The 13,135-nt window shown below is 38.1% G+C and overlaps 1 protein-coding gene across 4 annotated transcripts in view; it reads left to right on the top strand.

The window, feature by feature from the left end:
* Positions 1-13,135, top strand: part of APP (amyloid beta precursor protein) — a 174,443-nt gene that overhangs the window by 147,223 nt on the left and 14,085 nt on the right. For 2 of the 4 annotated variants that reach the window (XM_072614921.1, XM_072614923.1), the window contains 2 exons: positions 1,923-2,144; positions 9,893-9,946. In XM_072614921.1, coding sequence (XP_072471022.1) covers positions 1,923-2,144; positions 9,893-9,946 — 276 coding nt within the window. The remainder of the gene's footprint in view (positions 1-1,922; positions 2,145-9,892; positions 9,947-13,135) is intronic. The other 2 variants (XM_072614925.1, XM_072614922.1) reach the window with 1 other exon arrangement.

The following is a 13,135-nucleotide window of genomic DNA, read 5'->3' as shown; positions in this document are numbered from 1 at the left end:
GAGGGCTAGAGTTTCCCCACAGCACATTCACAGGGTTCCAGCTCCACCGCCAATTAAGCTTTTTGATTGCCAAACAAATGCAAACCCCTAAGTTGTCAGGGCGAACAGGAAGCTTGTCAGAAGATATCTATACCTGTTCCAAAGTGGGGGATAGAAGAGTCACTACAGAGAGTCTCTATCATGCACGACTAGAATCAGGTCCACCCCAGGCTTACCTGTAGATACTGGCTGAACATCCTTTAAGTGGGATGGAATGTGCAAAGAGATGCAGCATATTAATAATTACAAAGTAGTTAGAGATGGAGGGTGGGCACCAACAGTTTGGGGGAATCAGGAAACCTTCATGTAGAAAGTGGTACATGATCTATATCTTGAATGAAGTGAAAGATTGTATGACACAGGAATGTATTACAGGCATGGCATGTAACCAGTGATATGATAAAAAAGATTGATAGATCTCTTCCAATGTCAAAGTTCTGTGATTCAGTGAAAATACTGAATCAGAGATGAGTAAATAGGATAGTATGGAATCTGCAACCATGTCATATGGAGAGTGGTGGAAGGCAGTAAAGATCTTGGACCTGTAAGAGGAGAATAAAATAATAGGTAGAAGTGGTGACTGTCCTCAGAGAGTTGAAAGACTTTCTTAACGATGGAAGAATATTCTCTGTAGCTTAGTTCAGTGTTAAGGGAATTCAGAAGAGTACCTCATAACTTAGGAGGATGTGATCAAGGGGAAAACTGAAAAGTCTAGATTTTTCAAAATATTATCATTGATCTTTAAAGAGACCAACTGGTCTGCCTTCCCTTTTGTGAGAGAAGTGACGGACTATGGATGCAGATGAGGAATACATTATCAGATAGGGTCAATAGTTTATTTTCTTTTACTTATCTAGAAGGAAGGACTCTAAAAGAGGTGGGGGGTAGAGGGAAGGGATCCCTGGGATGTGGTAATGATGTATAACTTGTTCCCAGATACATCAATAAAACATTCTTTAAAAGAGACTGGTGCGATGGACAGAAACATCATCCGCCAACCTCCTTATAACAAATTATTGGGTAACCATTAGAAAGTTCTTTCATCTATCTGTCTTAATCTTGGAGTCCCTCTGAGGTTACACAGTTAAATGACAGTTCATGTTTTATATCACACTTTACGGTTACAAAAGGCGTTAGCTGCATTATATTTTGTTTTATTTTCATAACAACCTGTGAAATAACTAGTATAAGTATCACCTCCATTTTTTAAGTTAAAAAAAAAGCAAGGTTTGACAGGGTTAAGTGACCTAATTCCCAATTGAGCATGAAGCAGAGCCTGTGCTAACGTCAAGCCTCTGAGGCCTGAATGTCCAGGGCACTTTCTTCTCACATACCAGGTTTCTCCTGGTCATTTAATAAATGGCTCTACTTTTTTAAAGAAGCTATCAATTCTTTCAGGCTTTTGGGAGTGTTGTCTTGTAAATCATTGTTAGGCAGCTAGATAGAATTCTGAGCCTAAATCCAGGAAGACCTGAGTTCAAATCCAGTCTCCAACACTAGCTCTGAGACTCTGGGCAAATCACTTAATCTTGGCCTCAGTTTCCTCAACTATAATAAAAATATGAGTGGAATAATAGTACCGACCTCAGGGGTTGTCATGTGGAGCAAAGGAAATAACATTGTGAGGCTCTTAGCACGCGGTGCTTGGCGTTGGGAGCTTAGCACCTGCTGGCTTTCTGCTCCTTGCTTTCTTGAAAGAATTGTTGCGCGTGTCTTTTCTCCATGCACTCACTCCTGCCATTACCAATAATTTGAACCCACAGTCTCCATCTTCTGCTTCTAGAAAATATGTTTACTGAGAGGATCAGCAAGACCATATGCCAAATTAGGAATGCCCCAACGTGACTAATGACTAATCATTAGACATGGTTCTAATTGTACAGATGAGCTGCTTCAGAAAGAGCAAAACTACTCAGATGACGTCTTGGCCAACATGATCAGTGAACCCAGGATCAGTTACGGAAACGACGCCCTCATGCCATCTCTGACAGAAACAAAGACCACCGTCGAACTCCTTCCAGTGGATGGAGAATTCAGCCTAGATGATCTGCAGCCTTGGCATCCTTTTGGTGTCGATTCTGTTCCAGCTAATACCGAAAATGAAGGTAAGATCCCCAGCAGCAAAGAGCTGTATTCTGATCGGGAGGTCCGTGTTTGTGTCTTCTAAAACGAAAAGCAGCAGTACTTAAATGCTGCTTGCTGGAGGGAATGTTTTGCTGGTGTAGTACACCATTCGAACAAAAGTGAGGAATCAGTGAGAGTGGTGATGTGTAGTCATGGAAATGGAAGCTCCAACAAGCAGGCAGCACGCAGTGAGATCTGTGTGTCCCATGTGGAACATGCAGGGCACTCTTCAGCCTCCCTAATCCACGTTGGCTTCTGTACTGCCTTCCCTCAGTCCGCAGAGCAGCAGCACATCATTGTGTTATTATCTAGCACTTCTCTGTCTGCTTTGTGATTAAGGCAGTTGGCTATTTAATAAAATCTCATCATTAAATCACTAGGATTGGGAGGGAGTATTAGAGTGTTGTTATTTTAGTCCAAATTAAAAAGTTCCATTTCCTCAATTCACTTAATTATCAATATGTCCAAATTTGGGAGCATTTCTTTTTAGAAGTTTAGCTTCTCTAAAGCTTTATGAAGCTTAAAATTTGATTAATTTTATAATTTTCATATGTAGACCTTTCCACTTAGGGATTTTCACATTAAATTAAATATGACTAGCTCTTACTTTTTTCTGGCAAAACATTTCCTCTGCTTTTGAGGACATGTCTATAGCAGAATTATCTAGCTATTATAAGATTCCGGTATCTGCCTTATACACAAATGTCCACTCAGCTTCTGTTCAGTCATTCCGCAAGTATGTATTAAGAGCTTATTACTTGCCAAACATGTACTAGGCTCTGAAGATAGAAATTTCACAATACCTGATCACAAGGAGCTTGCACTCTAATAGGGAGCTCAAATACATGTGTAAATAAATATTAAATAATGCATATAAATAAATATAAAGGTCAAACGATTCTATTTGAAAATAACTTTCATTTGATGATTTTAGTGAGTGGGACAAACTTCACGTTTTTAGTCATCTTCCAGTGTTATTGATAACACAAGCAGCAAAAGCCAGAAATTGATATTTTTATATAGTGAAAAACTAAGAAGAGGCCAAGGGAAAAAAAGTAATTTCATATAGAAAAAGCAAGGCTGTACTTTTGTATGATTTCAGTATAGGGACTTCCCAGTAAAGAAACTTTCTCTAGCAGCATAGATTAGATTGATGTGCCTATAGACTTAGAGAATGGCATGGGGCACTGGGGGGTGAAATGACTTGCCCAAGGTCACACAGCCTGTGTCAAGTCCTAATATGTTAGTGCCATTAGAAGGGACTAAATATTGATGCATGCTTACAGGAATACAGTAGGGAAAAGGAAAAATGGGAGGAACTTAATTGTTTCTTATAATTGGGATGTGCCAGAAGAGCATATAATCAGGGAGGACAGATCAGGGGAATAGACATCTCAGAAAGTTTACTGTTACTTGAACCAGGGAAAGGACAATTAAACACAAATTACCAGAACTGGGTGTACAAGTTAATTATGTTCAAAAAGAGGATAGGTCTAAGGGAGAATGCTCCTGACTGTGACCTTTCAGAAATTGTCTTTGATAAAACAGTGCCGTTCTAGGAAAGGAGAGGACTCTCTTATTTAGTGGCTTCTAGGATAAAGTAAATATGGACTTTTTTTTTTTTTTTAACCTAATTCCACATGTCCCCTTTCAGCACTTCCTTAGTCTTAACCTTTTGCAGAGTTACTGAGGCCTTTGAACCTTTGCTCCCTCTGTACTTCATGGGGAAACAGCTCAGGGCCTCCTTAATTGACAGGCCTCCTTTTCCCTGCATTGGTTTAGACAGTTCCTTCCCAGAGTAGGCTTAGGTGACCAAGAGATGGTATTGATAGGATATGCTTTGCTTTCTAATTGCTTGGGGGAGTTGAAATTATTGTTACATAAGTTTCAAGTTCCTCTAGAAAAAAAGGAATATCCTCCATACACTGGTAGTAATTCTAAGTTCCTGGATAAAGATGAAGAAGAGTCATTATCCAACAACTATGAAAGAAGGTGGCAGCCCCTGAGCAGAGGCATCTGAGGGGCCGAAATTTGATCATCATTACCTGGTGAAGCTCTCAGGGCTGGACTAATGAATACCAAGAGAGTGGTGGTGCAGAGTCAACACTGCCATTGGGACAAGCAAGAGGGTAATGGCCTCGAGCCACTTTATTGTAAATTGCCCCCGTTGGGTGAAAAATGAGTGACTGCGGTGGAGTTATCACCATCTGTTCTGCAGTCTTTCTGCTCAGCCTTCGCTCATCCTCACTGCCTTCTACAGGGAGAGACAGTATGAGCCACAAACACTCTTTGCCTACCTTCCTACTGATAACCCTGACCAGTGATGAAGGGTCAGTAACAGTTCTGAAGGGGCTCTAGCTCTGTTTCTTTTGCTTCTGATCACTGACACTTTCTTAGGTCAGGAGCTCAACTATGAACCACCAATATGTGGGATGAGCCGCTGCACAGAGCAGGTTGTTGAGACCTGAAGTGAGGGGCAAATGCTCAGATTTCTAGTCTTCCTCCTCTTCTAAATGTAGTCATTCTTCAGGGATCATTAACATTTTTTATTTTGTTTTTGCCAGCAGCTAGGTGATAGAATTCTGGGAAGGCTTATCTTCCTGAGTACAAATCTGGCCTCAGACCTTTACTAGCTGTGTGACCCTAGGCAAGTCACTTAATCCTATTTGCCTCAGTTTTCTCATCTGTAAAATAAGCTGGAAAAGGAAATGGCAAAACCAGTCCAATATCTTTGACAAGAAAACCCCAAATGGGGTCAGGATATGACTGAAAAACAGCTGAACAACCAAAGTTTCCTCTTTGCTAGTGCCAAGTTTTTCTCATCCCCCAAGTTAGGGCTGCCCAGCAGTAGATCTAAAGTTGCTTAAATGGTGGAAAGTCCCCTAGAATAACTCTAAGACCTTGGCACCAAGAAATGGGATAGAATAGGCCTTCCCCTCTTCCTCCTCACCCCACCCCAGCGTGTAGTTTAAGCTAGTTCTATTTCTAAAAGCCAAGGAAGGTGTTCCCAAGACTCTCCTGGGTGGTGAGGGTGGGAATTAAGGGGGGATATTATGGCTGAAGCTCAAACTGCCTAGTAATTGTTGCTGTTTCCTGATGATCCCAGTCCATATTGATGTGGCTTCCTGTTCCCTTATGGACTATGTACACAGAGTCAGGGTTTCCACACTTTGCCCTGCTGAACAGACTTGTTTCCTAATGGAGAGTAGGGGGACCTTGTCGGCAAACTGAACTGAATGCTTTAGCCTTATTAAGTCTCATTTCTGTGTTACAACCAAAGAAACCTTTATGCTAACTGTTAAATGACCTATGAATGCCTCATTTCATTCCAGTATTGGTCCTAGACTGCCAGGGGACTGGCTAGAGTAAGGATCAGGTCACCACACCAACAAAAGCAGAGCAAGAAGGGGGGCATAGAAATTGCGTTCAAATAACTACAGATTAGATCAATGGGAATGGGAGGATAAGGGGGGATTTCTAGAGGGGAGGGTGAAGGAATAGGTTACAGGGGCTGTAAAAGGGTGTTCAGATTGATGGGAATGGGAGGATTGGGGAGCAGTCCTTAGAGGGGCGTAGGCAACTAATAGGAGGGCAAGGTAGCTAGTAGAAGTAAAGTAGAAGAGGCAGGAGGGATAGGAAACAAGAGATATGCACATACATAAAAATAAAGATCAGGAGTAGAATTTATTTGGGAAAGTGTATGTCCATCCATGTCTATGTCTATGTATATATCCATAGCTATAGAGAAATATATACGCACTTAACTGTAGCCTTCTGGGGAGCAGGGGTAAAAAGAACAAGGTACAAACTGTACAGCAGAGAATAAAAGAAGACTTGTAAGGAAGCAAAGAAAAGATGGACAGTTCTCAGCACAACGTGTAGTCATTATCATGCAGCCTTTCTTGAAATGAAAATTTATTGTTACATATCTTGAGTCCTCTCATGTTCTGCTCTGCACATGACATGCTTTTCCTTTCTTACTTTGCATTTAAGTTCCAATATTTAAGTTAATGATATGTTTTTGTTTCTTTTCTCTATTCTGTATTTGTGTTCTGGTATGTGTGTCTAAAATAATTTTTTTAAAAAAAAGAAGCTAAAAAATAACTACAGGATTGAGAAGATATCTAGTAGTGCCAGACATAAGCAGAAATGATCTGAATACAATAACAAAACAGCCCTTATAGAAAGAAAAGAAGACTGGAGTGATTAAAGAGATGTTAATTACTCATTGTTGGGACGTGCTAACAGGAGAAAAATGACCATACTACCTCTAGTATCGCCCTCCAGGATCTGGCTCCTCAGCTTGTACTCATAGTGGACTGAATCCCTCGAGGGCAGACGCTGCCCTCTGCTTCTGCCATCATACATCTAGCGTTCATAAACCCCTGTGGTATTTCTTTGTCAAAATCAGTGAGTAGATTCAACTACCTCAAAGAAAAGTCATTTTTCTAAGCCTGCATGGTAAGAACAGTATCTACATAGCGTTCCCTTCTTAAACTTGTATTGTGTTCTCCCATAAACATAGACAACATCCGTGGGAGAGCATGCTAGGTGGCACAGAGCACTGAGCCTGTAGTCAGGCAAGCTTGAGTTCGAATCTAGCCTCAGACGAGCTGTGTGGCCCCGACAAGTCACTTAACCTCTGTTTGCCTTGGTTTCCTCACCTATAAAAAGGGGATAACAATGGGACCTACTTCCTAGGGTTGTTGTAAGGATCAAATGAGGTATTTGTAAAGCACTTAGCGTGTAGTAAGTATTTAATAAATATTTGTTCTTTGCTCTTTTCCTTTACTTACTATTCTTGCTTAATACTCTTAAATTTCTTTTTAATGGACTATTTAGAACAAGCTAGTAAGTATCTGAAGCAGGAACTGAATTCAGGTCTTCTTGATTCCTGATTCCAGGCCTAGCACTCTATCCATTATGCCACCGACCTGCTTTGGACCATATTAAGAATTATTTCATACTTGGAAAGAAATTGCAAGGAAATATGATAGTTTCTGGTGAAAGAAGACCTTTGTAAAATGACGGTGAAGTGTCACCTGGAATCCTTGCCCCGTTAACAGACCTATCATTGTGACATAGCAGTTGGTGTGTGTATGAGTGTGTGGGTTTGTATGTGTGTGTGTGCATACATGTATCACAGTGCAGTGAAAGCACTTTTAGGTAATAACTTTGACCCCCTCAGAAAGGAATATCAATTAAGTTGTCATAGCTATCATCAAATTATTTGTAATACTTCAGTGCTCATTTCAACCACCTGCTTATCTTCTTAAATAATAATTATACAAACAAGACCAGGGTTTTCAAAGCACTTTACATATCCCTCTTCTTTGATCCCCACGATGCTCTTCCGAAGTACATGCTACTATCATCCTCATTATATGGATGCACACACTGAGGCTGAGAGGTGAAGTGACTTGACCAACATCCCAGGGCTAATAAGGGTCGACAAAAAAATTGGAGCTCTTGTCTCCTTGACTCCAGGAGTGGAAGGTGATCACAGAAGGATCTAGCAATAGGAGAGATCAGAGGTGGAGTTTGAGCTTAGGTGTTGAAAGGGATAGAGTCCTAGAAACCTGGGAATACACAGAAGAACTGATGCACTTAAGTGATCAGAACCATGAGAATCATTTATCCAGTGACCACAAAATTGTCAAGGAAAACAACTTTGAAAGATTTCTATGAACTCTGATCAATGCAATAGCCAGTCATAACTTCAGAAGATAAATGGTTTGATACTGCCTCTTGGCAGAGAGGTATATATATATTGTAGATGCGAAATGAGTCGTGGATTTTCTGATATGACAAATGTGTATGTTTATTTTACTCAAACATACTTATTCGTTACAAGGGAAGGCCTGTCTTGTGTGGGAGACAACTATGATCTCGCTAAGAAGCAGTTAGGTGGAATTCCAGTGGCCAAGTAGCAGGAAGAAGTATAGCCTAGTGCCTCCACCAAACATCCTCCCAAAGATCTAGAAAATGCACCAGACAGAATTCTCATTGCGACACCCAAGGGAAAAAACAGACATGTTTTCAGCCTGCAATGGCTTGGGGAGTCTGGCAGAGAGGTTGGAGGACCCTCGGGACAGGATCTGGCCAGGAATGTGCCACATGCAGAACGTTACAGTTCCCAGGGGCTGAAAAAAAAGACTGATATTAGGCACCAGGGCATTCCTGAACTGGCCCCGGATAGAGCATCGGTGCCATCTAGTGGATCTCTCACCTACTCCCCAGCTCTGAATCAGACTGGGAGAGGAGGGATGACCAAAGAGCACTAGCTGTGTCCTGAACACTAACAAGCTCAGGGCAAACAACAGCTATGTGGCTCTGATCCCGGGAGCAGAGCAGGGATTTAATTCTACCCTTCAGCATAGTGTCAAAGCCTTCAGTGGAATAGCCAAGGAAGGAATCCCAGACCAAAGGGAAGCCAAGGACAGACAAGCCAATGTACCCAAACCTGGGTCAGGAAATCACAAAGCTCAGACCCGCAAGGCATGGAGCCAGTTTTTACCTAGGATTGCATCACTGTGGAAGCACTGGAAACTTGCAGGCTCCTTATCCTTAACTGTGAAAGAAGGCAGAAGCTCAGTCCAGACATAAATATTATAAAGTCCAAAGTGGAGAAGTAAGCTAGCTGAATGAGCAAACCAAAAATGACTCCCGCTATAAAGAGCTATTATAGTGACAAGGAAGCTCCAGATACAAATCCAGAAGAAGAAAATGACTCAAAAACATTGATGAGGAAAACCCCAAAGAAAAATGCATCTTGGACACAAATCCAACCAGAATTCCTAGAGAGTTAAAGCAAGATTTAAAGAGAGAGAGCTTTTTAAAAAGCATTTTAAAAACCAAATGAGAATGCTAGAGGAAAAGTTGGGGCAGAGGGGGATGAGAAAGGTATGTAAAGAGAATTAGCACTTTGCAACAAAATCTTACCCTAGAAAATAACTCCCTGAAAATTAGAATTTATCAAATAGAAGCTCATGACTCCAGTTAATATCAAAAATATCAAAAAATACTTTAAAAAAACAACCAAAGTTAAAAGACTGAAAAAAAAAGAAAATGTGAATTCTTTCATGGCAAAAACAATTGACCTGGAAAGAAACTGAGCAGGGAGAGAGAATGTAAGACTCATTTGGACTACTTAAAAGTCATGACCAAAAAAAGAACACAGTTCTCACATTTCAAGAAATAATAAAAGATACTGCCCAATTGTCTTAGAACAATGGGCAAAATTTAAAGAATTCACCAGTCACCTCATGAAAGAAACATCAAAATCAAAACTTCTAGGAATATTATAGCCAAAATCTAGAACCTCTAGGTCACAGAAGAAATACTTCAGGCATTTAGAAAGTTCATAGGTAACTGTCCAAATTTACACGATAAAATTGGTTGTCATCAAGGTTTTAAATCTGGCTATTTTACATCTAGTTTTTCATCAAAATCTGAGAAATTATTCAAATGAGCAGAAAATGTTGTCTCTGATCCCAGTTCTGTGGTTACCCCACTGATTATAGAGACCTGCTGTTTTAGATGGACTTAGTAGTAAAATTGAAGTTTTGTGAAGGGATGGTCTTTTCTGAATTTTTAAGATTAACTTTTCAGTCTTTTCAGCTGTTGCTCTTTCCAGTTTATTTATCTCTTCTACTCTGTAGGGCAATTGACTTAGCATCTTTGTGTTTTTATCGTTTGTTTTCTCATGCATCTTGCTTCCTGTGCCAAGTTGAGCCTGTCGATGCCCGCCCTGCTGCTGACCGCGGACTAACAACTCGACCAGGTATTTAACTGGCTTAACTTCTGTCTGATCAGCCTTCTCTGAGCATGCTGTATAATCTGCTCAGGCTGAAGAGACCTTTTTTCCTTATCATAACCTTCATAAATAAGTATCTCTTGTAAATAATGTTAGACTGTTAAAATATAGTGCTATTACAGAAGCCTTTTTTTCTATTCTCAAAGCCAAAATTAATAAAACTTGCATCTAATCACTTTTTCTTCTCCTCATGATTTTCCCCAGCTAATAATTAAGCAGTATTTCTTTTGTTTATGTATTTATTTGATTTTTAATTTTTTAAGTAAAACAAGCATTTCCATAACATAGTATAATAAAAAGATGATTGCACTTGAAATTACAGATCTTTTGTGTACAACTTGATATTCCTTTTATATATATATAATAAAATTATCACATACATTTTTTTTTTACTTTTTTTCTTCCTTCCCTCCCCCTGCCCTAGAGATGGCTACCATTAGACACAAATATGTATATACGTGTAAAATCATTCCAGATATACTTCTGTTTATCAGTTCTTTCTCTGGATGCAGATAATCTTCATATGTCCTTAGTAGTTAACTTGATTTTCTGTAATGGTCGTTCACAGTTGTTCTTAAACAACATTGCTATTACTGTATGCAGTGTTGTCTTGGTTCTAATCATTTTGTTTTCATTAGTTCATGCAAGTCTGTGTTTCTCTAAGGTCATCAAGCTCATTATGTCTTATAGCACAATAGTAAGATATCTAGGGTTTCCCACTGGAACAAATGACTAAAAATAACAACTGTTTTTAAAATTGTTATGAGGAAAAGTATGAGAAGTCATATAGTAGGGAAGGGAGAGGAAGAAAGGGGGAAATTATCTTACATGAGGTACATAAGGAAGAGTTTTATACAGTAGAGGGAAAACTATGATGGGGGACTCAACAGTGCTGGAAACTTAACTCTCATCAGAACTGGTTCACAGAAAGAAGAATATATGTACACACACAGCTGTGTAAAGGAATTCATCTTACCTAACAGGTAAGTAGGAGGGGAAGGGGATAACAGTGAGGGAGGAAATATTAAGGACAGTAGTAGTCAGAAGTGAAATAGACTCCAGGGGACCGAACAAAAAAGTGAAAGATAATAGCAGTCATAATTGTGAATGTAAATATGATGAGCTTACCCCCAAAATAGAAGAGGATAGCAGAGTGGCTTAGAAACCAGAATCCAACAATATATTGTTTACAAGAAGCACACCTGAAACAGAAAAAACATTCAAAACAAAAAAAATTAAAATAAGAGACTGGAACAGACTCTGTTATGCTTCAGCTGAGGTTTTAAAAAAAAAAAAAGGCAGGAATAGCACTCACAATCTCAGACAAAGCAAAAGTATAACCAATTAAAAGAGGTAATATGTTGGAAAATACATGCCCCGAATATTATAGCATCTAAATTCTTGAAGGAAAAGATAAATGTGTAACAGGAGGACATAGTAAAATTATAATAGTGGAAACCTCAGCTTAACCCTTTCAGACTTAGAAAAATCCAACCATAAAGTAAGATAAAGAACTTGTGAAGATGAATAGAATTTTAGAAAAGTTAGACATAATAAACCTCTGGCAAATATTGAATGGGAATAATATCTAATTTTCAGCTGTCCGTGGCACCTTCACAAAAATTGACTATGTATTAGAGCATAAAAACTTTACAAAGAAATTCTGACAAGCAGAAATATTAATTACATCTTTTCTGGCTACAATGCAATAAGAAAATTACATTAAATAAAAGGTTTTGGGATCATAGATTGAAAATTTATTGGAAACTAATTAACCTAATCCTAACGTATGAGTGAATCAAAGAACAAATAATAATTTCATTAGTGATCATAACAGTAAGACAGCATACCAAAATTTGTGGGATGCAGACAAAGCAATATTTAGCAAAAAAAAAAAAATTATGTCTAAATGTTTACATCAATAAAAAAAAGAGAATAGATCAGTGAATTGGGCATGCAACTAAAAAAAAACTTAATAAAATTAATAAAATAAAAAAACAAATTGAACTAGTAAATAAAACTAAGAAACTTGTTTTATGGGAAAAAAATAAGACAAATCATTGACTAATTTGATTTTTTAAAAGAAAGGTGAAAAGCAAATTAATGGTATGAAAAATGAACAGAGTGAATGCAAAACCAATGGAGATGAAATAAAAGCAGTTATTAGAAGCTATTTTGCCCAACTATATGCCAATAAAACCGACAATCTAAATGAAATAGATGAATATTTATTTAAAAAATATAAATTATCAAATATTTAAATAACCTAATAACAGAAAGAAAAAGTGAACTAAAGAAAACAGCAAACCAAATAGATTTACAGGCAAATTAAAGAATAGTTAATTCTAGTACTATATAAATTGTCTGAAAAAATAGGCATAGTCTTACTAAATTCCTTCTTTGACATAAATATGGTTTTGAGAACTGAACTAGAGAGAGCAAAAACAGAAGGAAACTATAGACCCAATTTCCCCAGTGAATATTAATGCAAAAATCTTAAATAAAATACTCGGAAGGAGACTATAACAGTATTCCACAAAGGTCATGCACTATGACTGGGATTTATATCAGGAATGCAGAGCTGGTTCAGTAGTAAGAAACCTATAATAACAACAGAAAAGCAAAAATCCTATGATTATTTCAACAGAAGCAGAAAAAGCTTTTGACAAAATACAACACCCATTTCTGTTTAAAAAAATCACTAGAATATATTGGATAAATAGGGTTTTTCTTAAAATTAGTATCTAAAATCAACAAGTATCTGTAATAGAGAAATTTTTCAATAAGTGAGTATGAAGCAAGGATATCTATTATTACTGCCATTATTATTCTAAACTATTATTGTACTAGAAATGCTAGATATAGCATTAAGATATAAAAAAGAAATTGAAAGAATAAACATAGGCAACGAGGACGCAAAACTATCACTTTTTGCCAATGAAATAATGGTAGAGCACTCTAGAGACTACACTAAAAAACTAATTGAAACAATTAACTTCAGCAAAGCTCCAGAATATAAAGTAAGCCCAGAAATTATCACAGTTTTTATATATTACCAATAAAATCCAGCAGGAAAAGCTAGAAAGAGAAATTCCATTTAAAATAACTGCATACAGTATGAAATACTTGCAATTCTGCCAGCCAACACACACAGAG

The sequence above is a fragment of the Notamacropus eugenii genome, chromosome 5 (assembly GCF_028372415.1).
Source record: "Notamacropus eugenii isolate mMacEug1 chromosome 5, mMacEug1.pri_v2, whole genome shotgun sequence".
NCBI lineage: Eukaryota > Metazoa > Chordata > Mammalia > Diprotodontia > Macropodidae > Notamacropus > Notamacropus eugenii.
The sequence above is the reverse complement of the archived record's forward strand: the minus strand, read 5'-3'. Positions and strand labels throughout refer to the sequence as shown.